General features: G+C 41.7%; 1 protein-coding gene across 1 annotated transcript in view; it reads left to right on the top strand.

Annotated features, from left to right (window-relative positions):
* FGD3 (FYVE, RhoGEF and PH domain containing 3) overlaps nt 1-26,974 on the top strand; it is a 372,251-nt gene that overhangs the window by 312,887 nt on the left and 32,390 nt on the right. The window contains exons 14-17 of the mRNA XM_077452088.1: nt 2,738-2,839; nt 5,682-5,744; nt 22,932-23,054; nt 23,769-23,918. Coding sequence (XP_077308214.1) covers nt 2,738-2,839; nt 5,682-5,744; nt 22,932-23,054; nt 23,769-23,918 — 438 coding nt within the window. The remainder of the gene's footprint in view (nt 1-2,737; nt 2,840-5,681; nt 5,745-22,931; nt 23,055-23,768; nt 23,919-26,974) is intronic.

The raw sequence follows: 26,974 nt of genomic DNA on the forward strand, positions 1-26,974 counted from the left end.
CTGTATGTGCGGACTCTTCACTGATCAACAGAAGCTGGTCCAACGACTGGCTTCTGTCGAACAGTCATGCTGAAAAAAACTGTATTTGATCAGTGCTTGCTGATCCAACTAATGGCTACATGTGCTAATTGGTGTATTTTGTCATTGGGGGTGAGTCCCCAGTCCCCCTGTCATAGTACAAAGACATAGCAGGAGACATCCCTTCGTCAATATCTTTTGTGTTGATACTGCAGTTTGTCAGTTTTTTTTTTAACCCACTGTACATAGAACTAAAAAGAATAAAAACTGTGTGTGTGGGTTTAGAGAAAGACCAATCAGCTGAAATAATATACATTTTTGTTTTTGGATACACTTTAAGGGCACTTTCACACAGAGGCAGTGGGGGCAGTAACAGTACCACTGTTTAAGCAGTGCTTTGCCGCTGCGAGAGGTTGTGCTTTTAACCCCCCCCCCCCCCCAAAGGGATTAAAAAGGGGTTAGAAGCGCCTGCAAAGCGCCGCTGTCAAAGCACTTTGCAGGTATTTCAATGGGCAGGGTGTTTTAGGAGCGGTGTATACACCACTCCTAAACTGCCCCAAAAATGCTGCTTGCAGGACTTTTTTTCTAACGTCCCGCAACAGCACCGCCCCAGTGTGAAAGCACTCGGGCTTTCACTCTGGAGTGACAGGAGAGGTGCTTTGCAGGCACTGTTTTTAGTGCTAAAACGACTGTAAAGCGCCTCAGTGTGAAAGTGGCCTAAAAGGCTTTGGGTAGATGATGTTACCATTATTTGCGTAGATCGTTTTAAATATGTGTATCCATTTCTGCTCCTGTTGCATAGTCACATTGCGTTAAACACTGCTTTATCCAGCAGGAGCAATCACATTCACCACAGTCAGTGCATTCATGGCAAGATGGCTTTGACAGGCCGCTTTAATGAGTCTTACTTGTGAATATAATATTGAAAGCTATGACTACCCTGTCTTATCACATTATGTTGTGTGTAATGCAGGGATGGATCAGCAAGTGTATTTGGAATGTTTCTATAAAATGTACATTCTAGGACAAATATGTTAGCAGAAGCTAAAATACACCGTACAGCCTCCATTTTAATCGAATGACTTGTTTACATTATTAGTGTATTTGCTTGGTCGTTTGTAGAGTTCCTGTCACTTTATTTTCACTCACTTGGATGATTTTTTACAACTTTTTCGATGGAGTCACCAAAACTTTGCTAAGCAATCATGTTTCACCAACTAAATGTCAAAAGTATGTGGACAATCCTGTCAATTATTGAGTTTTTACAGTGAAGGGTACTGCTAATCCTACAACATACAAAGACATTTTAGACAGTTGTGCATTTCCAGCCTTGTGGAAACTGGGGAAAGCACTTTCCTTTTCTAGTATTACTGTGCTCTTGTGTGTATGCCAGGTCCAGAAAGACATGGTTTTGATGAGTATGGCGGGGAGGAACTCAAGTGACTTGCACAGAGCCCTGACCTCAACCCTACTTAAAGCCTTTGGAATCCATTGGAACGCTGTTAGCCAAGCCATGTCTTCTCATCCAGCACAAGTAGCTCTTTTGGCTGAATGGGCACAAATTCCCACTCACATACTCCAAAATGTTGTGGAAAGCCCATCCCGAAGGCTGTTCTAGCCAGTTCACAACATGCCCATGGATTTAAAATTGCATGTCTAACAAATTCAAATAGCTGTGATGACCAGGTCTCTGAAAACTTTTGTCCGTATACTGTATAGCTAATGTTAAAATAAAAATTCAGTAAAGACAGTGTTTCATTAATGATTTTGCTAGGCCTCTTTTACTTAGGTGGTCGGGGGGTGGGACGGCACTTCAAAAACAGGCAGTAGAACCATGGATTTACTGCTACCATCCTGGCCGCCAACTTAAAGCCTACTATACAGCCGGAGGGTGCTATTCACTCATGGTGTCTGCAGTAAAATTAAGGCAGCAAGCTGAGTTGACAAGCAGCATTGTGGTTGTGGTGCATTAGACCCATTTGAAAATTGCAAGGCAAAAAAAGAAAAGGCATTTTCGAGGTGGCGGATTTCCTTTTGAACACCTGACAATGATTGCTTAGTCGCGCTCTGAAAAGCAATCCACCGTCATTTAATTTTACGAGAATGGACAAGTTTAAACTACACTTATGCCCGGACACACGATCGGAAATTCGGTCAGCAAAAGACCAATAAGTGCTTTTGGTCGGAAAATGCGACAGTGTGTATGCTCCATCAGACTTTTTCTGGTGGAATTCCTGCCAGCAAAAGATTGGGGGCAGGTTCTCTATATTTCGGTCGGAAAAAGTTTGACAACGCGTTCTTGACGGTCGAAAGTTCCAAGAATTTTTGTGTGACCGTGTGTATGCAAGCCAAGCTTGAGTGGAATTCCATCAGAAAAACCATCCAAGATTTTTCGGATGGAAATTCCGCTCGTGTGTACTTAGGACTTAGGATGGCCATTGAGGATCAACAGAGACTGGCCAAATTTTCGATCAGTTTGCGGCATTCTCTGTTCAACTGAAGTCGATTGTTAGATTTCCAACTTTCCTGTTTGATAGGTGTCAATCTTTTTTTCGATCAGCAGTGACATGTTAAAGCTTATATGAGATTTCAGTGATTGGGTTAGATTCATGTTATTAATCCTGAGTAATTGGTCACCATTTGCACATTGGCAGATAAATTACTTTTTTGTGACTACATAATTTGAATTCATTTGAATGTATGATTTGTTTTTAATCAGGTTATCCAAGCAACGATTGAAAAGCACAAACAGAACAGTGAAACATTTCGAGCGTTTAACAGCTCATTCTCCCGCGAAGAAGACCATTGTCCAGACTCGCCGGTAATTATCAAAAAATAATATAATGGGCTTTCAAATTATGGCTTTAATTATAGGAGTCAACTAAAATGAATTGTGTTAACATGCAAACCATTTATGTAGGAGTAGTGTTCTTAGTAAAAGAGAACTGATATGTTCTTGGAAAAGGCTTCAACATCATGGTGCCAAAATTCTAAGAATACCAGAAGTATGGAGCAACAGAACTAAGAGTCTAAATGAAGAGTGGTCCATTTTACCTATAAAAGCCAAGCTCCCAAAAAAGTTCTCCCTTTCATTTTTTCCCCCTGAATCATGAAAGGCAAACAATAGCTTGTTACTAGGGGCATCAGATAACTTTCTTTTTTTTGTTTTTTTGTTTAGAAATATTCAATCATTAAGCTTGAGTCTTATATTTCTTTTGGTCCCTTAAAGTGGGAATCCAGTCTAAAACTAAAATCTCTAAATCTACTTGTAGGCACAATCTAAGACTAACCTATCTACCCCTGTAAAGCAAAATTTGCTATATATACCTTTTCTGAAGCCGATCCGATCCCACACTGAGCTGTCAGTGGTGACTTCTCTGTGTAGACGGGTGCAGAAGAGGCAGCGACAATGGAAGTCCCATAGTAAGTCTATGGGTGATGTCACTTCCCAGGCATTTCACAGGCGTTTTCGGCTTCCACCACTGAAAACCAGACTGGATTGGCTTCAGAAAAGGTATGTATAGCGAGTTTTGCTTTACAGGGTTGGATAGGTTAGTCTTATGGCCCGTACACGCAATTGGAAAAATAGTATAAAAAATACCGCTTTTGAAGCAGTCGTATGTTTATCTGATCATTGGTACAGAGCTTTCAAGAGCCAATCACGACAGTTCATCCGCTATTATCCGAATGGACAAGCATTAAAAATGTTCTTGTACAATACTAAATCGTATGATTTTCATTTAATCAGTACAGTTGTAATCCGAAAATTCAATACAAATACACTACAACACATTACATCACTTACGAATTTTTATTGTCATACGAGAATTTTCATAACTATAGTAAACTCTTCAGTTTCGATATGAGATTAGCATAAAAAAACAGACAATCATTCTTCTGATATTCCCATTGTGTGTACCAGGCATTAGATGTTGCCTGCAAGTAGATTTAGAGATTTTAGTTTTAGGTTGGACGTCCACTTTAATGTTTTCAATGTCTTCTCATGCCCTTTGTTCCAGCTGAGCTTAATCAGCACAATCACTAGAGGTTAGCACTTCTGCCTTGGAGGACTGGGGGTGTTTAGTTTGCATGGGTTTCCTCCAGGTACTCCAGGTTCCTCCCGCACTCCAAAGACATACTGGTAGCCTAATTATCTGCTTTCCAAATAGACCCTCTTATATGTGTATATGCATTTAAGATTGTTTTAATTCTAAGCTCCTTGAGAGCAGGACATTTAAAATATCCCTGCAAAAATTGTTGGCACTGGCTAATGACCTGTAATAAATATTAATCGCTTGCTGACCAGCTCACTCTGATATACGTTGGCAAAGTGGCACAGGTGCGCAAAACAACATACCTATACGTCGCTGTGTCATCCGTGGCTAGCGGGCACCGCGACTCGATGTCTGCCGGTGGCCCGCGATTGTGGCACGGAGAGGCAGAACGGGGAGATGTCTATGCAAACAAGACATTTCCCTGTTCTGGATAGCAACATTATTATTTTTATTATTATTATACAGGTTTTATATAGCGCCAACAGTTTGCACAGCGCTTTACAACATGACAGGGATCTCCTGCCCCCAGTGATCGGGAGCTGTGATCTCTGTCATGTTCTAGTGAGCCCATCCCCCCTACAGTTAGAACATGCTGAGGGATCACGGTTAACCCCTTCCCTGCCAGTGACATTTACACACTAATCAGTGCATTTTTATAGCACTGATGCCAATGGTCCCAATATAGTGTCAAGAGCGTCCAATCTGTCCGCAGCAATGTCGCAGTCACGATAAAGATTGCCGCCATTACTAATAAAAAAATAAAAAAAATTAAAAAGGCATAAATCTATCCCCTATTTTGTAGACGCAATATCTTTTGTACAAACCAATCATTTTACGCTTATTGCGATTACATTTTTTTACCAAAAATATGTAGACGAATGCATATTGGCCTAAACTATGGAAGAATTTAGCAAAACAAGTTAAAAAATATTGCTTTTTTTTCAAAATCGTCGCTTTTTTGTTTTGTTTGTAGCACAAAAAATAAAAACCGCAGAGGTGATCAAATACCACCAAAAGAAAGCTCTATTTGTGGGAAAAAAAGGACGTCAATTTTGTTTGACGCACAACCGCGCAATTTTCAGTTAAAGTGATTCAGTGCCGTATCGCAAAAAAAGGTTTGGTCAGGAAGGAGGAAAATCTTTCCAGGGCTGAAGGGGTTAACTATAAACACCCAATTGGTGAATAGTAAAATTACCCATACACCTTGAAGGAGATATTTACATTTTAACAATTCCTTTTTGGATGGTTTGGAGCTTCCTTTAGTTACATAGTGGGATCTTCACAGTTTTTTGGAATGGAAAATGCTCACTAATATAGCTTCTATGATGGCTATTTGTTATGGGGAGCAAATAAATCAGATAAAGGATTGAGGATCTCACATTTGCTTGCAAAAGACCTGTGAGATGGAGGAATGTGCTTGTGTGTTAGGTGGATGGATGGATATGATCATGTATAAATGAATAAACCTGAGAAATCTGATTGGTAAGAAATACGAATGAATTTCCATTATGACAAATTAGTTTTGCTTGGATTGGCTGATAATTAAATCCTGAGGTTTAGCAGATACTGTACTACCTAATCTGAAAATGTCATCTGTTTCCAATCCAGATAGCAACCCCTGTATCATGTGAGTCTGCACCCGGATCAGATGGCTGCAATTCACCTGGAGGAGTAAGTGATTCATTGTATTTATTTAAAAAATGTTACTCTCTGCTGTAAGGATATAAAAAGACACACACACAAAAGATACAGTAGCCCTGTCTTTATAAATACAACATTGAATTCACTTGGTATTAGCCCTTTGCAGTTCCTAAACAGCAGATCTCAGAGTATGAGAGGTAGAAGCAGTACAAGAAGTACAAGAAGCCACTTAGTTCACATGCTAACAAGCACGGTGATAGAAGGAGAAGGCAGAGTGACAGATGAGCTGTGCTGCTTCTCCTTTCACTGTCCATTCACAGACTAGGAGCATTATCCACGACAGCGTGGATTCATTAATTCATCGGTACTAGTACTGTAGTAAGCGCATGCAATACATGAATACTTTTTTTATTTTGCAACAAAAGTGGCAGTGGTTGGGACAAATGTTACCACTGCCAGGGGCACTTAAATATTAGAAAAATTTGCATAAAAAGGTGATCGCTGTAAGCACCCCTGGCAGTTGTTATAGTTTGTCTCAACCTCTGTCACTGTCACTTTTGCTGGTCCGCTTGGTCTGCATTTAAAATTTGAGAAAAATTCTAGAATAAAACATACTATACTGAATACTATCATTACATATTTTAACAGCATAGTTATAAGAATATATTTATTTTTTTGTAGTAGTGGACCTTTATAGACTAAGTTCACCTTTAAAAAAAAAATAAAAAATGCACATGCTTTTGCAGTAAAAAAAAAAGTGCATTTAATTTTTTATTTTTTTTACAGGGGGCTACAAAGCATTGTATCCATAATCAGTGGATCTCAGGTGCAACGTCCGTTCCTGCAGACACTTCTAGCTTTCTGCCGTACTTCCTACAGATTTCTGATAGAAAGTTGTAGGAAGTATCAGCAGACTATGAGTGATTACTCGTCTAATGAGACTGCAAGTTCATCTGCTGCAGTGAAAGATGGGACTTGTAGTTTATTCATTCATAGATCTCTATGAATGGACAAAACAAAGTATTACAGCGCACACATGCAAAAAATTACATTTAATGCCCGCAAGGCTGTTTAAAACACCTGAACATTTAAAAAATATATGAGGATTTGGTCACACCAAATTGCTATATGATGCTTAAGCCAACTTACTGCGATAAAGTACCCCATGATTAGTGGGTCCTACACTATCCATAGAATGGAAGATCCTGCTTCTCTGAACCATAGGACAAATACACTTCTCTATATAGCATAGGACCCACTAATAATGGGGTACTTTGTCGCACTAAGTGAGCTTAAGCACCATATAGTGTGACCAAATCCCCATATTTTTTGAAAATGTTCAGATGTTTTAAATATCCTTTACGTTGGTGAACTTAGCCTTTAACCACTTAAGGACTGCGCCACGTACATGTACTGTGGCAGTGCGGCCCTTAAGCACGAAATCACATACCTGTACATGACTGCTCTTGTCGGCTCTGGGGTGCGCGCCGCCAGAGCCACACTCCCGCTGTGTTTGAACGGTCGCTGGGACCTTTACTGATCATTCACTGGAGAGGCAGACCACCGTTCTGTCAGAGAGTAAAAAAGAGATCTTGTGTTCCTGCTAATCTTCCTCCAGGCAGTCCATCCCCCACACAGTTAGAAATCACTGCCTAGGAGCGCACCTAACCCTTTGATTGTTAGACGAGCAGATGGGTACACACCACTCCAAGCTAATGGAATGTATCAAACACTTCTGTAGAAGGTCGGTGCCTGCCTGGGTCCACGACCAAATGAAAAGAAGAATGGCGGCACATCCAAGATGAAAAATTGAAGTTTATTTAGAAGTCCATAAGTATAAAAAGCATGACACACAAACCGACAGAGTACTCAGCAGATGTGTTTCACACTAAACGTGCTTTCTCATTGCTTATGCTGTAGTGATGGCATCAAGGGACACACATCAAGTTACATGGCACATTACAGGGCTCACAGCAGGGCATGGGGCACATTAAGGGACACACAGCAGCATATGGGGCTCACAGCAGAACATGGGGCACATTAAGGAGCACACATCAGGACACAGGGAACATTTACAGGGCTTACAGCAGAAATATGGGGCACATCACAGGGCACACAGCAGAAAATGGGAACTTCATAGGGCACATCTTGGGGCACACAGCAGGACGTAGGGCACATTATGAGGACCACAGCAGAACATTTGGCACATTAAGGGGCACACACCAGCACACGGTTCATATTTAGGGATACACAGTGCTATGAGAGCAGACTTATTACAGCTGCTTCCTGCGCTACTCTGCATGTGTTGGCTGAGAGCTACCCGTCGGCTGCCTGTGATTGCTGGGTAGATCGTGGCGGAACCCCTGGGGACTTCTCACAGAACCCTACGGTTCTGTGGAACCCCGGTTGAGAAACACAGGGCCTCTGCTTTAAAAAATATATAATATTTGGGGGGTTTTAAGAAATTTTCAAGCAAAAAATACTTGTCACATGTAAACAAAAGATGCCAGAAAAGGCCCGGTCTTAAAGTGGTTGAATGGAAATGTATCAGGGTTTAAAGGAAGGAGTGCAGCCTGTACAAAGAATAAGTATGTTTTTTGCATAACTACATGCCTTGTGATTCGATTGTCAATTTGGAATATTATTTTTTTAACATTGTTTTCATATAGCTTATATAATATTATGTTTAGTTGTCTGCTATAGATGGTCAGACATGCATAAAAATTCATTCCAGGATGCTATGTCCTACTCCTTTGTCTGAGAGGATTTCCATGAAATCAGTTAATACAGCCTAAGAGCTGCACGCAATTACAAATAATTCAGAGCAGTGTGTTTTGGCTCTGGCAGAGATTAGGGGATTTGTTTTCTGTTCTGCAATCATTTGATGAGACAGATTTGTGTGACGTGTGTATAATCAATTTGATCACTAGATGGCAGTGATGGGCAGCTAAAGAAATGCTTGTAACCTCTGATCACCTCCGGCCTCCAGATATTTTGTGTTTGCCACTTGGAAATGATTTGTGATTGCAGGCAGAAGAGGCATTGATGGTACATGTCATTCCAATAATAACTGCTGTCTCAAGTGATTGTTGTAACCTTCAGAACATAATCACTAGCAATCAGCAATGACTTTTCAGGAACTCTGTACTAATTACTGAAAAATTAGGTTCTAATTAATACTGGGTCTGATGCACTTAGATTTGATAAAGGATATTGTTACTTTAAATAAAAACCACTGCAATAGGTAGCCTTGTGTTTAAATATCAGCGTATACCTGAAGCAGTTGCCTATTTTATGCTTCAAAGCATGTACAGTCTTTGCAGTAATTAGAATGGGTAAGCAGCGTGTTATTTATGTTTCAAGTGTCGCTTTATGTGTTTGCATACCTCTGTTGAACCTTCATGTCCGGCCTGCTGAATAAGCACCCTCAACAGACAGTTTAACTCTCCAATAAGACATGGAGGTTTGATCCAATGTAGTTTACTTCTTAACACTGGCAGTTTCATTGCTTGGACTGGATGTCATATGATGTCCTTAGGAACAAGCCGCTTATGCGTGCCCCGGGGGGGAGCAGCATGGTGATCAGTGATGCAGTCTGTCCCTCGAGTACACCGCATCTCTAAACATGGTAAAGAACATAGCTCCCAACTGTCCCTGATTTCGAGGGACTGTCCCTGATTTGGAGCAACGTCCCTCTGTCCCTTATTTCTCCTCATTTGTCCCTCATTTTGGTCTGATTTATATAGATGTATAACAATTGCACTTTTTATCTATCAAAAAGTGTTTTCCAGCTCTAAACCTTTCATCTGATTTCTAAATTGCTGCATTTGTAAATTCCAAAACCCAATATAAAGGAATAAAAGTGGGAAAAAAAAAAGCACTTGTGGATTTAACCAATCTTGTTTTTTTGTACAATTCTCCTTTTAAGGGGGCGTGGCAAGGGTGTATGTCCTATGCCTGCATACTTTTGCTGATAGGTGTCCCTCATTCCCATCTCAAAAGGTTGGGAGGTATGCGGCAAAGTCTATGAAGTAAGATCTTTACCATGTGATCAGGTGTGTCCAATCACAGCTGATCACAGTGTAAATAGGAAATGCCTGTTATCGGCATTCCTCTCTTCACATTGACAGTGTGTGAAGTGAGGAGAGCCGATAAGTGGCGCCAAATCAGTGCTGCCTAATCGGTGCCTATAAATCCTGCCCTTCAGTGCTGCATTTCAGTGCCCATCAGCCCTGAATATCAGTGCTGCCTATCGGTGGCCATCAGCCCTGAATATCAGTGCCGCCTATCGGTGGCCATCAGCCCTGAATATCAGTGCCGCCTATCGGTGGCCATCAGCCCTGAATATCAGTGCCGCCTATCGGTGGCCATCAGCCCTGCATATCAGTTCCGCCTATCAGTGCCCATCAGCCCTGCATATCAGTTAAGCCTATTAGTGCCACATCAGTGCAGACTATCAGTGCCCGTCAATGCCACCTCATCAGTGCCCATCAGTGCAACTTTTCAGTGCAGCCTATCAGTGTCCGTCAGTGCCACCTCATCAGTGCCTTCAGTGTAGACTATCAATGCCGCCAGTGCAGCATATTAGTGCTGGTCACTGCAACCTCATCAGTGCACATCAGTGAGGAAGAAAATGACTTATTTACAAAATTTTCAAACAGAAACTAAGAAAAACGTTTTTTTTCAAAATGTTTAGTATTTTTTTGTTTAGCAAAAAATAAAAAAACGCCCTGGTGATTAAATATCGCCAAAAGAAAGCTTGATCTGTTTAAAAAAAAAAATTGGTTTAGGCACAGCATTGCAAGACTGCTCAATTGTCGTTCAAACTGCTAAAGCGCTAAAAGCTGGCCTGGGCAGGAAGGGAGTGAAAGTGCCCATTATTGAAGTGGTTAAAATGTAGTACATAGGATGTTCACTTATGCAGTGTACACACTACTGGACTTTCCAGCAGACTAGGTCCGACTGACTTTTGGTGGCGTTCCGACGGACTTTCCGAGCGAACGGACTTGCGCACACACGAATGGACTAAGTCCATGCAAAAGTGCGTTCATTTTGAACGTGATGACGTAAGATGGGTCTAAAAAAGGAAGTTAAATAGCCAGTAGCCAATGGCGTCCCTTGCGTCGTATTTGGTCCGTCGGACCAGCATACAGACATGCAGTTTTCCCGATAGGAATTGAGTCAGTCGGACAGATTTGAAACATGTTCTACTTCTAGGTCCGTCTGATTTTTTTTTTTTTTTACGAAAACGTGTATGCGGCAAAGAGACACCTATAGTCTTATGCCTGCTTTAAATGTTAGCAGTTCACTGGGGTAACATGGAGAATAAAGGGGGAGTCTATCTAAAAGACTAAACTAGCATCAACAGACAAGGGAGCTGGGTTTAACCAGTAACAAATACAGAAATAGCAAGTTGTAGTAACACTGAATTGGCACTAGATGTCAGCATCAAGACATTTAATAAATGCATAAAGAAATCCATTTACTACTTTTCACTATTTGGTTTTAAATATTACCCATTGGACGTGATATTGTTTTGATATCCGATTAATATTAAGGATGAGCTCCAGCGTTTTCGCACAGCCCACGTGCAGAGCCCGCCAGGAAGTCGGCACTGTGCGGCGCTAATCACAGGCAGTGAGACATTTCCCGATCTCTGCAGCCAGGCATCAGGACAATGTCTCACTGCATGTGATTAGCACAGCGCCGACTTCCTGGTGGGCTCTGCACGTGAGCTGTGCGAACATGCCGGAGCTCATCCTTAATTGATATGGAGATTTTGATATGTTTTTTTCTAATCCTGATAAAGGGGGCACTCTTGGACCCCCAAAACATGTTTGCTACTTTTTGGATTGTACCCCTGGCGTTTAATGGAATACAGTTGTATTTGACCTCTTAGCAGTGGTGTGGCGCTTGAATTTCATTTCTCATGACATATTGTGATCTCTATAGGGCCCTTTTCACATGGGGCAGAATTCATCTAAGTGGATCCGCCTGCTCAGCAGGGTTTTTTTCTGCTGGTCCCCGCTGAGCAGGTGGCTGACAGGTCGCTATGTACAACGGACACAGCCCACTGTTTTCTATGGGTTGGTCGGATGGAAACGGACTGCTTGCTAGTTTCCATCCGATTGTCATCTGATCCGCCGGATGGATGGTGAACGTATCCCCATACATCTGTTTTTAGTGGATCGATGACGGCGGCTGACAGTGGATATATGTCCGCTGACACCTGCCGCCCCATAGAGAACAATGGTCTGATCGGGTCTGCCTGAATAACGGACAGACGGACCCGATCTGTCTGCTGGTATGAAAGAGGCCTAAGAAGTTTTAACTATGTACAATTGTTACACCTACACAATACTTGATGTAACATAAAAAATATATATAATTGCAGGCAGATAGTTAACTAAACATTAAATACATATGTATGTATGGCAGGAGAGATGAACTAATCTTTTACTACTGCAGCTTCATTTTCACTTACAAGTCCTCCACCCTGTGACTGGACAGTGAAAGGAGAAGCAGCAGCACACTGATAAGCTCATCTCTCGGTCACTCTTTGTTCTCTTCTCCTATCAGCATTGCTTTTTGGACTGAAGCATATCTGACTGCCTCTTTGTGTTGCTTCTCCCTCCAAATTTCTGAGCACTGCTGTACAGTAGACTGCTTGGAGATGATACCAAGTCGTATTCAAGTACTTTTAAATAATACATGTATGATTTATTCACGATTATAGAGGTGCTTTGATTTGTACCTTTTTATATCTGCCTTGACTTCAGCTGTAAGGGTTAGGTTTAGGCTTTATGTACACTGCTGCTGGTAAACGGACGTTTAGGAGACGTTGGGCGTTTTTTTTGGGCTGCCCCTGAACTCTCCTCTGTTATCAGTACATGTACACAGGGTTGTTTATAGTGCTTTCTAAGCAGTTGAGTTTAGAAGCATGTTCTTAAACTCCAAATGCCTGTAACAGCTTCTAAACATGTGGAAACGCGGTAAATCGCATTTAGCTGCGTTTCGTTTACATGCATTTTTAGTTTTTGACAATTTGCAAAAAAAAACAAGAACGCTTCTAAACGCAAACACGGCAAAACTGACCTTTTCAAACGTCGGTTACTATCAAGTTATATAGTTCAGGAGAGGTTTTAAAATGTCCTGTGTACCTTAAGCCTTAGGGGTCAGATCAAAGGTGTTGAGTCGGTTTTTTTTTTTCAGGTTTTTTAAATCCATTGTTTGGTTAGGATATTTTTTTTCTGGCTGTGTTTACAATTATTTTGGGGTGTTTTGTGGTGTCAAAATGGTTGCGTTTGTTTAGCTGAAAACAGTCACACCAACTATACAGCAGCTGCGTAGAGTATGCCAGTCCCTAGGAAGAAGAGCCACATGTGGCCCCAGGTTTATCAGATGGTCCTAGGGTTGCCATCTGTCCAGGATTCTCCCGGACAGTTCAGGTTTGGAATCATTCCTTTCTCCTCTCCTGTCTGTATGTTTGGGGTGGGGGGGGATTGTTAGTCCTGGCTTTGAAAGAGGGTGTAACAGACACTCTCAGCTTAGACAACTGCAGCCAACAACCCTACTGGGAAGCCGTAGTCCCGTCTGAGTCATGTGTCCGGGTTTCAGGCAGTCTGAAGAAAGGAGAAAGGAAAGGAGAAAGGGATCGATCTGCACCTTTTCCTCCCACTCCTAACCCTCTGTATCTGCCCAAACTCCAATCTCCAGTGCTGTGCCTCTCTAAAGGAAAGTGGAGGCTGGAAATTTGTCCAGCAGCCTCAGATACATCTGGATGAGAGGTGCTGACTGCCAAGGTGTGAGTGAGCTCACCATCCATCCCTGTCTATGACTGCAGTCTGCCTCTTCTCTCTCCCGCCTCTGAGTACACTAAGGTAAATCAGGGTTCTCAGAGCATCCCTTACATCAGGGTTCCCCTTTACACCAGAAGTCACAGTGTTCCCCCTTGCCTCCCCGTACATCAAAGTACTCAGTGTTCCTCTTTAAATCAGGGTTCCCAGAGCATCCCTTATGTTAGAGTCCCCAGAGTTCTCCCTTACATCAGAGTTTGCAGAGTCCCACCTTACAGTGAAAGGGAACTCTGAGTTCAGATGTAAAAGGGGAACTCTGTGGATGTAAAGGGGGACCCTTGTTATTAACTTCATATGATTAGAAATGTTATTTATTAGCAAAATATATGTATAAAAGAAATTTCTGTACACCACTAAAGTGTTCGGGTTTGACTTGAAGAAAAGGTGGCAACCTTAGATGGGCCCCACTGCTTTGGCCTGTGAGTGATGGTCCAATGTAGCAGCTTCTGTTCATTAGCTACTCCTAGGAAGCCCCACTGCCTTCTTCTTCTAATACAATAATCAACTTTATTACGTATCACATGCTTTACAGCAGCCAGCTTCTCTGTCATAATCGTCACTTAGATGCTGGAACGTTGAGAATAATGAATAATTGAAATGATGATGGCCGTTCTTTTTATCCAATTATGATTGCTTTTTGCTTATTCCAGCTCTCAGAGATATGGAAAGCTTTGCACTGAGTCTATTAAAGGTCCTTGGTGACATTTTGGAAGTTTTTATTATTATAAAATGTTTCAGAGTCTTTTATAATGTAGCCATTGCGCTCGCACATTGTTCATGAGTAGGCATTTATCTCATTTAGATGGATTACATGTCACATCTCCATTTTGTGGCCCATGACTCATTGCACATTAAAGTGACTGGTATTAAGCCAGAAAGAATTCATACATTGTAATAATCTGGAAGTACACAGCTGGCGGCTCCATCTAAATTGAAAATGCCATAAAAGTATAGAAAATGATGGACGCCTCGCAGTGCACGTTTTATGGTGACCAGCCTTGCAACTGCCACTTTTCCCAGCAGTACTTGTTTCTGGAAAAAATGAAAGACCATTCTAAAATTTGGAGCAGTGGCAGCAACATACATAGTGCTGTAACCAATCAGATTTCATAATTGTATTCTCATATGGCAAGAGTAACCGTGGCAGATGTTTGGGTACAGTATGTATTGCCAAATTTGTGCTCAACATCTAGCAAGCCAAATGAACGACCTTAAGGCTGATGTATGAAAATACTGATTCAGACGGCCCCTGGTGAGACTTCAAACAAGCCCACGTAGCATGGGCATATATTAACCACTTAAGGACCGAGCCTCTTTTTGAGGTGTGTTGTTTACAAGTTAAAAACAGTTTTGTTTTTTTTTTGCTCGAAAATTGCTTAAAATATTATAGATTTTTTTTCTAACACCCTAGAGAATAAGATGGCGGTCGTTGCAATACTTTGTCGCACCGTATTTGCGCAGCGGTCTTATAAGTGCTCTTTTTTTGGAAAAAATACACTTTTTAAAAAATAAGACAAAAGTTAAGTTGGCCCAATTTTTTTTTTATATTGTGAAAGATAATGTTACGCAGAGAAAATTGATACCCAACATGTCACGCTTCAAAATTGCACCTGCTCGTGGAATGGCGACAAACCCTTAAAAATCTCCATAGGCGACGTTTAAAAAAATCTACAGGTTGCATGTTTTAAGTTACAGAGGATGTCTAGCTAGAATTATTTCCCTCAAGCTACCGATCGTGGCGATACCTCACATGTGTGGTTTGAACACCGTTTTCATATGCGGGCGCTACTCACGTATGCGTTTGCTTCTGCGAGCGAGCTCAGCAGGATGGGCGTGCTTTAAAAAATGTATTTTTTTCTTATTTATTTTACCTTTTATTTTTACACTGTTTTAAAAAAATTAAAATTGTGTCACTTTTATTCATATTACAAGGAATGTAAACATCCCTTGTAATAAAAAAAAAGCATGAATCCGCTGCAGAGATCACTATTATCGGAAACCGGACCGCCGGCCGAACAAGAGGATACCAGGGTTATGGCAGCTAGCTGCTGCCATAACAAGGATATCACCCTTCAAAGTAAGGAGGTATATCAGAGTGCGGCGGTCCGGAAGTGGTTAGCATGTATCTAAATCAAAAAAATGAATATTTTGCAATAGTTTTATTTTTTTCTAATTAAGCTGTTTTTTTTTTTTTTTTTACTTGGTGATCCTGCTAGTAACACACTACTTGTCCTAGGTTGACAACACTCACTCATTCTACTATATCTATGGAGGAGCAGCATTGCCCTCCTAGGACAAGAAGTATGTCAGGACTACAGGACACCAATGCTTTTAAATTCATAGTGCAATCATTGTGCAGCCTTACATTTTTGGGTTCGTTATTAGATCCAAGGTGACAACACCCAAAGTCTGGCCAACACCTGTGTGAAGGCAGGGCCTTTAGATACCTTAAGTTGGAAGTAATCAGGCACGCACATTGAATAATGCACAATATCCTTTAAATTAGTAATTCTTATTGTGCAGTACAAACAAGCATACAGTTTTTGGCACCGATATATAGATATATTCAGTATATGCACAGCGTTGCTGAATTGCACAGTACTGCATTTACCAAGGGCATTACCAGAGGATAGCTTTGGCTTGCAGGGGAAGCTTTCCATAAGAAGATGTATTTTTAAAGTGGTTGTAAACCTCAGACACGAAATACGAACAAAGCATATCCCCCTATAGTGTGCATTTGTCTCAATTAAGATCACAAAGTGACGTTTCTGTCTGCTGCTTCATTCCTCTGCTATTAGCATGAGTCACTTTGGAAAAGTTTTCCTGACACCAAGAGAAAAAAGGAGACAGGGGAGGGACCTCCATCTAATTGACAGCTTCAGCTCTGTTCCTATGTGAAGGTGGGTGTTTCCCTTCCCTCCAATCAGAACTCTCTGGCTTCTGCTCTCTGCCCCCCCCCTTTTTTTTTTTTAACTCGGACGCTTTCAAGAGAAGACTGCAGTTAGACAGGTACAACTTATGTAGGAGGATTTGTTTAATCTCTGTGCATCGCCTGAGGCCAGTCACTTCATTGGGTATATGTAAGGGTTTACAACCACTTTAAGTGGAAGTAGCACCTTCACCAGTTCTACATCTCTGTCTCAAACACTGGAAGATCAGCAATGACTAAGCTTCCCTGAGCTGTCCCAACTTCACAGGAACCCTTCCCTATGCTTTGTACTCTCTCTCTCTCTCACACAAGTGGGTTGCTGTCCGTGATCATACACTCACCATAAAAGCACCAAAGTGATTTCGGTTCCTTTATTTAAAAAGTTTCCTCACCCAAAATGGTCATCAAAGGAGTTCAGTGTCCAATCAGACCACTCCTCCTCTCAAGGCACTGTATGGAATCCCTAAGGCCCCTTTCACACTGGGGCAGTTTTCAGGCGCTACAGCGCTAAAAATAGCGCCTGTGTAGCGCCTGAAAAAAATGGCCCCCTTTCACTCCAGTGTGAAAGCCCAATGGGCTTTCACACTGGAGCGGTGCGCTAGCAGGACGGTGAAAAAAGTCCTGCTAGCCGCATCTTTGGAGCGGTGAAAGGAGCGGTGTATTCACAGCTCCTACCCATTGAAATCAATGGCAAAGCGCCACTGCAGTGGCGCTTTGCGGGCGGTTTTAACCCTTTTTCGGCCGCTAGCGGGGGTTAAAACCACCCCACTAGCGGCCGCAGACAGAAAAAATAGCGCCAACGCGCACACCGCCCCAGTGTGAAAGGGGCCTAAGGGTTCAACTAAGTCTCATTAAAGTTTACATCGAAGCACATTACGTTCATTGTAATGCCCCATACGGTCGGACATTCCGACCACAAAATCCGTCAGATTTTTTCAGACGGATTTTGCCCGAAACTTGTCTTGCATACACAAGGTCGCACAAAGTTGTCGGAAAATATGTTAGTTCGGAACGAGGTGACGTTATACACGTACAACGGGACTACGTAGAGGACAGTAGCGAATAGCTTTCGTCTCCAAATTTATTCTGAGCATGCATGGCACTTTGTGGGTCAGAATTCTCTACACACGATCGGAAAAGGTCTGATTGGATTTCGTTGTCGGAAAATTTTAGATCCAGCTCTTAAACTTTTTCCGTCGGAAATTTGGACAGAAAAAGTCCAATAGAGCCCACACACGATCAGATTTTCTGACAACATAATCCGATCTGACTTTTTACATCGGAATTTCCGACCGTGTGTACAGGGCATTAGAGGACATTTGCTCCCAACTGTCCCTGATTTGGAGCAAAGTCCCTCTGTCCCTCATTTGTCCCTCGTTTTGATCTGACCTATATAGATGTATATAAAATGCACTTTTTATCTATCAAAAAGTGTTTTCCAGTGCTAAACCTTTCATCTGATTTTTAAATTGCTGCATTTGTAAATTCCAAAAGCCAATATAAAGGAACAGTAGTGGTAAAAAAAAAAAAAAAAAAACTTGTAGGTTTAAAATGGTTGTAAACCCTTACAGACCACTTTGACCTACAGGTAAGCCTAGATTAAGGCTGTTTAGGAGAAATATCTCCTAAACCTACACGGTTTAGGAGATATTTGCTAAAAGACAGTCACCGCTGTCTACGGCTCAGGCGCACTGAGCATGCCGCTGCTAACGGCGATATGCTGTTAGTGGCGGCTCCCGTGCGCATGCACGGGATTGACGTCATTGCTGCTTCGGCGCTGTGAGTGGCCGGAGCAGCGATATCTGGAAGAAGATGGACGCTTCGTGCTACAGGGGACAGCGGTGACTTTGCTGGCTCCTGTGTCAGGTAAGTGACACATAATGGACTACTATGCGATGCATAGTAGTCCATTATGCTTTACCTTTGCAGGCAGACAAAGAGGAAGTAAAACCATCAGGGTTTACTTCCTCTTTAACCAATTTTTTTGTACAATTCTCCTTTTAAGGGGGCGTGGCAAGGGGTTTGTCCTATGTCTGCATACTTTTGCTGACAGGTGTCCCTCATTCCCATCTCAAAAAGTTGGGAGGTATGCAACTGTCGTCTGATCACTATGGATGCTGTTTATGTTACAAACATGCATGAAAGGTTTGTCCTTGCCATCTGGATGTACTAGTGACAATATAACGACACTTTCAGTAAATTATTCACAAACATTTAAAATGAATACATACCGTATATACTCGAGTATAAGCCGAGATTTTTAGCCCCTTTTTTTAGGCTGAAAGTGCCCCCCTCGGCTTATACTCGAGTCACCGCCGTCTGCCTACCTGATCAGCGTGTCGTGCAGACAGACGGCAGCCATTCCACTGTTCAAAAGCCGTGCCTCCCTGTCTGTGATAGGCGGAATACTGAATTTCCCAGCAGTCAGTGTTCCACCTATCACGGACATCCTCTCATCCTCGTCCGTAGTATGAGGATGAGCGGATGTCCGTTATAGGCGGAACACTGACTGCTGGGAAATTGAGTGTTCCGCCTATCACAGACAGGGAGGCATGGCTTTTGAACAGTGGAATGGCCGCCGTCTGTCACAGACGAGGAGAGGTACGGCTTTTGAATCCTGGAATGGCCGCCGTATGTTTTTATGACATGCTGATCGGTGCAAAATGGCACACGGAGCTGCAGATGGGCACAGAGCTGCAGAAGGACACAGAGGCTGCAGATTGGCACACGGAGGCATGCACAGGATACAGGTAGGCTGCAATGGACACAGGGAGGTACACAGGGAGGTATGCAGCTGCAGATGGGCACTGCTGACCCTCTTTTCCACTCTTTTAAGCTGTAACAGTAGCTGCTGCATGTCTCATCTTCGGCTTATACATGAGTCAATAAGTTTTCCCAGTTTTTTTTGTGGTAAATTAGGGGCCTCGGCTTATATTCGAGTCGACCTATACTCGAGTATATACGGTACATTAAAATAAAAACTACCTTTCCAGAACGGATTATGGGGCACACTTTAGTAGTTAAACTGAGCATCAGATAGAGGAGGGAGATGCAGACAAAAGACCCGCTCCCGGTTTATCTGTGAACAGAGCGACAGTTGGATAAGGTTTTCTTATCCATACAGTTATTTCCCTGAAGATCTCTTGGCTGGCTGTGTTTGCCGCTGTTGATAGACCACTGCCAAAAGATCATGGCTGAAATCAGCTGGACCAAGCAACAAGCCTTTAATGCCTATGCCCACTAGACTGCTTTTTCTTTTTTCTGTGTATAGAGAGCACATTGACAGGCATGGTCAAACTGAAGGAGTGCCAGAGACTCCTCGAAGCTTGTATTGGGAATTATAGTCCATCATAAGAAATAATTACCTCTGGCTAGTTAACATTTCCACTGGAGATGTGTCAGCCAGCCAAGGTGTCTACTGAGTTTAGACAGTAATCATAGTCTGGTTTTGGGATAACCATATCATATGTAAGGGTTTATAAAGTTTCTAAAGTCCCAGGGCTATTTTTCTTGTTTTTTTGTGGTTTATATTGTTCTTGTTTTCCACCTCGGTTAGCCATGCCGAGACACTTGTGTGATCGAATTGTCTCTACATGTCTGATCACTGCCTAGTGATTATGACCAGCTTTGTTCTTTTCATTTATTTTGTTCCTTGCAATATCATGCTTTCACTATCACTGTGTTGTGAAAATAAGAATTAATCGGGACATATGTGTTCTAAAATAAATGCAGACATTGGAAATTATTAAAAAAAAGGTGGAAATGGAAACTGGACATGTTGCCTGTAACAGCCAATCAGGTTCCTCTTCTCCATAGTCTAGTGCTAGGATAATAAATGATAGGATCTGTGTGAAGTAACTTTTCATTTTCTTAGTACTCTGGGTTTTGTGGATTAGCCTGGTTTAGCAGTATTGACCATAACATGTTGAATTGTGTGTTAATCAGCAAAAAGCAACCTTCAGTCTTCATAAGCGATGTAATACGCTAATAAACCTGCTGGTGACAGCCTTACCCAGGGAGAGTAGTTGCTGTTTCTATACAGATACAGGTTTATTGTAACCAGCAAAGGATAACTTGTTCATGGACTTTGTCCATTTCAATAGTTTTTTTTTCTATTTATTTCTAGATCTATGTATATAAGCATCTTTTATTATGTTATGTTTATTACATATTTGGATAACAGCAATAATGTTCACTTATCCATTTCACCTCTCGGCTTAGAACAGCCTTTCTAAAAAAAAAAAAAAAAAATTAATTATTATTATACAGGATTTATATAGCACCAACAGTTTGTGCAGTGCTTTACAACATGAGGGCAGACAATACGCTTACAATACAAATCAATACAGGAGGGACTAGAGGGCCCTGCTCGTTAGAGCTTACAATCTAGAAGGGAGGGATAAATGGTAACCCTGGAAATTACTTTCTGGGTTTAGAGAACTCCCGCTAATAATTCTATCCACAGCCAAAAGTACGTTATTGTGAAGGTTACTGGAAAGCATGCTCTTTATATTTGTGGTCACTGGAAAGAATTGCTCCTTACTGGTAGCTAAAAAAAAAAGAGGTTAATTGCAGTCAGTGGTTACTCACCTGCAACCACTGGAGGAACCCTGGTTGGCAATGGTTGGCTTAAAATATTGGAAGATTTAGACGATGCTTGTTAGTGCAATCCTTTAAAAGCAAGTATTTTGGACATTGTCCTTAAAGTGATTTTGTCACTTTTGAGAAAAGTATGTGGACTGCCATTGTTGGTCCTTTTTTGAAAATGCTAACCACCCAGCTGTGTCTAGCTTAAAAGCTATCTCCACCTTTTGGATGGTGTTTCATGTTACACCTATATTTTGGGTGTAGCATGAAAGCTCGTCAGAGTCCACAGCCCCCTACTTGCAAACATCCCCCCCCCCCCCAATTACAGAATCCCCAGGGGGTTCTTCTTGCCGCCGCCTCCTGTCAAGTTTGAATTCTGCACGTGCACTGCAGCGTCATTCATTCACAGAGTTCTAAAAAAAAAGACTACTACCATGGCAGAGGGGACTGTAGTTTTCAATTGAGCACAAGGACAGCAATGTCAGTACATTGATGCTTCATCCAGTTCGGTATGGAGATTGAGTTGGAGGAAAAGTCTGCAGGACCCAGAGCATTGCACCCTCGATCCACTGATTGCAATGCTTTGCAAGTGAAAAAAAAAAGAATAAACACTTATTCTTGCTTTTTGCAATATGAGTGCATTTTTTATTTTTTATTTTTTGCAAAAGGTGGAATTCACCTTGAAATATTAATAATTTGAGCCACAGAACAAAACATGCTGTAAAGCAAGGATTTCCAAGAATTCCAGTACAAGGGCCATATTGTATATTTTACTAATATTCATGGGGCAATAAAATCTGTTTTTAAAGGAATGAATAAACGTGCTAGGTGACTGTGCCACATTTGACACCTTTCGGGTGGGAGGAGGGATCGGGTACCTGTTTTTGACGGGTACCTGCCCCTGCTTCTGAGAGATCTCACTGTGGCGAGATCACTCCAAAGTTCACCCCCCCCCCCACTCGTTCCCCCGCCACCAGGCCACAAAGAAAGCACAACGTACTTCACCCATGAGCAGTAGGGAACCAGCTGTGAATCCGCAAAGCTTCACTACTGGTTACCCTTACAGGCAATGGCGGCAGCAGCACCTGAGAGCCGAAACATCGGCTGAGGTGCTGACATTGCTTGATTCTGGGACAGGTAAGTGTCCTAAAATTAAAAGTCAGCAGTATGTATAAAGTATGTGTAACTGCTGACTTTTCTTTTTTTTTTTTGCTGGGGGGGGGGGGGGCTCGCTTTCATATCAGAAGCTCCCTGTCATGTTAGAAGTCCCTTCTCCACATCAGAAACATCCCTTCAGATAAGAGTTCCCTTTTTACATCAGAAGCCCTTCATCTTTTTAAAGCCCCCTTACAAATCAAAGCCCCCTTGCATTGGATTTCCTATCAGATTTCCTCTATACATCAGGTTCCCGATCATAATTCCCCCATGCTGTACATCAAGGTTCCTATCAGAGTCTTCCCTTACAGTAGGGTTCCCATCAGAAGCGCAGACTAACTGGTCTGAATCCTCAGTCTGTGAGTCGGAGAATAAAATACTGATCCTAGCTGTGGACTGGTTAAAATGTTGTAGAGGGCCATTGTTTGGAGACCCCTGCTGTAAATGAATGTCAAAAAAGTGTCCAAATTCCTTATCTCTATAGTTGTTCCAGGTCCGAGACCAAGAAAGCATTAAAACCAAAGCTTCATCATGACAGCCAGGGAGCTAAAATATAAGATCAGCAATGGCAGCCCCTATGCTTTACTCTTGACAGAGTCGCTTTACTAACTTGCACATTCTAATAAAACATTGGATGTCTTTGCTTTTCTGTACACGCATTTACTTAAATTGGTCATTTTTCTTTTGCAGCCAGAATCCTTTAGAAAGTCTTCTAAAATAAAACGGGACAAGGAAAAGCATGGTTGTAAAGGCTGTCGAGAAACCTTTAACTCGATTACAAAAAGAAGACATCACTGCAAGCAGTGTGGGGCGGTGAGTAATGAAGAACGCATTTGATTTTTCTGTTATCACTTGCAGACAGATTCATTAAGCCATATTGCAGTTTCTTGTCACATGGAACAGCCAAGCCGCCATCACCATTTGCTGATACTCAGCGCTCAGGTCCTTAACCACTTCCCTGGAATAAGAATTTTAAGACCCTGTTCACACTATCGCGTTGTGGGAATGCGCACGTTTTCGTGAGTGTTACTGTAATGCAAAGCATTTACTCTAAATGGTATCCTAATGCTCTTTGCTTTCAAAAAGAGGTGCGGGTCTCATTTTTGTGCTGTTTTTTTTTGCAAGCCAGACCATTCATTTAGAATCGCATGAAATTTTTTTTTCCTTTAATGGTAGGGGGTAAATCTCTAGGACTAAAGAACACCTCCCCCTCTCCATCTCCATTACATGGAAGTTAAGGTGTCCTGTAGACCAAAGAAAAGAGCTGGCTGAGTGAAGCAGAGGTAGAGAGCACCAAAAGTTATAAGCTTCTAGATGTCTGGCAGGATCAACAAGTTTTTGTTTGCACAGATATAACAAAGCACTTTCAATGGTATATTTAACCAAAAATAGGTATTCATTGTTAGCGTTTATATGTGTTTACTATTAAAACTGCTTTTGTGTCCTTTTTCAAACAGGTCTGTTATTTTTATTTTTTATTTTTTTGTCCATCTTTTTTGTCTGATATGTACTTTTTGCTGCTTGTAGGCCATTTGTGCAAAGTGTTCAGAATTCAAGCTCCTTGCGGAAAACAATCGTCATAATCGTGTTTGTAAAGACTGCTTCTCTCCGAACTCTGCGGCATCTAGTCCCGGGGGAACTGACATCCCAGAAATTAAGAAGAAAGCTAATGTAGAGGTAATCTTTCAGGAAGCCACTAACAGGATATTAATTAAAGCAGTGTGGTGTTATGGCATCAATCCAATAATAGAATTGCTTCTTACCACTTCATTAGCGGCTCTTGTATGACTTAAGTTCTTTAGCGACAGTTTTCATTAACAAGTTTTAATGATGGATGCCAAATCGAAAAAAATGTTGCTTTGATAGAAAAAAATATATTTAAACCACTTTTTGTTTTGTGAAAAAAATAAAAATAAATTCAACCCAAGTTAGGTAATTAATGGCAATAGGCATGTGTTTTATGCTTTATTGCTTTCACGGTTAATTATACTAGTGTCTGTCTGCTCATATTATGTAGCTCTTTGAAGTCAATGGGAAGGCACTGGCTAGCGGTTGTTTGGTATTCCGATGCAAAATTCCCCTTCAGCTGTTTAAAAAAATAAATGAATCAGGTATTCAGGATTTTTTTTACAGGATATTGTTTACAACCAAAAAAAATTTAGAATTCCCCATACAGTGCATGGTCACCTATTAAAAAAAATAAATCTCCTAGCCCCCCTTTTTACCCACCACAGTGCCTCTAGCTGTGCCCCCCTTCCTGCCCCCCTTCCTGCAGATTTGTAACTACCTCGTCTGCACTGTTTGCAGCCCAGCTGGTAATTAATGTAGTGTTGGATTGCCCATGCCTGAACAATACATTTTTAAAAAGTTGTATGTGATTTTTGTCCTGTAGTATACTATGTCCCATTCAAGTCTGTTGGTTAGTGTGCATATGCAGGAAAACCAGTGCTAACGTTACACTGACTAGCCTGCAGAGAGAGTGGGCGGATAATACATATATTGTTTTTTTTTTTTTTTAAGGACAAACAATGCTTTCTTTTCATAATATTGTTGTGCAAAAAAAGGTATTTTTTGTAATCTATGGACAAAAAGATGTAAATAAAGCTTTTTTTCTTCTTTTGAAATCTTCCCAACAGGGCTATGAACAACAATAAACACTTAGTGTTTGTTACCCTAAACAAAAAGGGATCCTGTTCCTTAAAAGCATGTCATACAGCACAGTGCTTGTGCTGTGTAATTTGGCCCCCTGTATCACCTGAAATACCTGGTTGATTCTGCCTGGTTCTGCCCCCCCCCCTGTAAACTGACCACGGTTTATCATGACTTCTGAGCCCTGACACTGTGGTCAGTTTACGTGCCTCCGTCATCTGCAGCTATCTGCAGCTCTCCTGTGTCCTCCTCCCCTCCCTGCTTGTCAGCTCTTTCCAGTGCCCTCCCCGCTGCTACAAAACAATGTGATGGTAATACAATATCCTCTGTTCGATAACATGTCTGTGCTCTATAAAAAATATGTGGATTTGTACCTTATATCAGAGCGGCGCTCACATAACTCCTCGTCTCTCTCCTCCCCTCCTCCTGGCTGATGTCAGCGGAAGTTCTCGGCCCCTCCCGCTGTAGCTGTCAGCCTGGAAGAGCAGAGAGCAGAGGAGTCACGTGAGCGCCGGGTGAAATAAGGTAGAAATCAGCATATTTTTCATAAAGCAAAGACACTAGGCCACATGTTATCTAACAGAGGCCATTGTATTAACATGACATAGTGGCTTTACATCTACTTTAACAAAAGCGCATGTCCTTTTCCATGTTGGCTTCAATTTAACAACAAATTCCATAACTTGGCAAAATTTGCCTTGCGACAAACGTACTGCAAGTACACCAAAAAAGCTAGGTAAATAGTGTGCCACACTCTTCTCTACAAAAAGTTCTGGAGCTTCTTTTGGACGTTTGTCGCACTTAGAGCAGCCTATTCAAGTGAATAGGCTGCTCTGTGTGACAAGTCAAAACCCTCCTGCTATGCGGAGATGTGAACAGGGCATGATGGTGTCTCTCTGTCCACTCACTCCTATGTACTTACATAAAGATTAGCAAACACTATGCCATCTAATTGTACAATCTCTGTACAGTTTTCTTTAGATTTACCAAAACTGTGGAATAGGAAGACTCACCTGAACAAACAATTCAATTTGTATCAATTCAGGCAGGCCCTTACACTGCGTAGCTGATAGTAGAACTAAAGAAGATTGTACAATCAGATTGTACAGAAAGTGGGTGGAAATGAAACAATAGGTGGTACAGTAATGAGGGAGGTGTGTTCCAGACTGGCAAGCATGCCCTATCACGCCCTATTCTGTGATTCAGCAAGACCGTGCATGATGGAGTATGACCTACAAGAAGTGATATAATCCGAATGCCTTTTTTTAAAAACTCGAAAAGATAGATGAAACTTCAAAACAGTTATAGATGAGGTAAGTGAGAGAACAGCACATTGGCTGGGACAGAAAGGACATTAAAAGGCTTCTATCTATTAAGAAAAGTGAAATTCTGCCCGAAAAAGTGAACTTAGCCTTTAAACCACTTCCCACAGAGAACTCACATAGAATAGTGCTTTCACCAGGACAACACAATCAGCATTAACAAACAAACCCTCCAATCAGCATAGTGGTAACATCACAACCCCAGTCAATGTTTATCACCTGCCAAAGACTGTGGGGTTGATATACTAAAAATGGAGAGTGCAAAATCTGGTGCAGCTGTGCATAGTAGCCATTCAGTTTCTAACTTTTAGTTTTAGTAAATCAACCCCCATGTGTTCCTTGATATTCCCGTTTTTTTGCCAAATATTTGACTTTTAGGTATAATGGCCTTCAGAGAGTACTGTAGTAATGGAGTGCTAGTAGAGGCAAGGGTTAACTTGTTTTCTGCAAAACTTTCTAATGTGTTCTTCAGACATCCTATAGTCTGCTATCCATAGGTGGGAGGGGATTATATATCCTGCCATTGATTTGTGGAAGTGCCTGAAAAAGAATTGTTGCTTGCAACATACTATTCCTGGCTGATCAGGAGACTGCAAGTAGGTAACAGGAGATACAAGTGACTGCTCAGAGGTTGTAGTGGTCTCCATGAACACTCTTTATCCTGTGGCAGTGCCCATACACAGCTCCCTTGCAGGTCTCCTTTCCTGGTCAATGGTCATGGGAGCGCCATGTGAGTGCTAGATGCTATGCTAGACATATTGT

The sequence above is a fragment of the Lithobates pipiens genome, unplaced genomic scaffold (genome assembly GCF_037356315.1).
Source record: "Lithobates pipiens isolate NorthernLeopardFrog02 unplaced genomic scaffold, aLitPip1_a1.2 Scaffold_23, whole genome shotgun sequence".
NCBI lineage: Eukaryota > Metazoa > Chordata > Amphibia > Anura > Ranidae > Lithobates > Lithobates pipiens.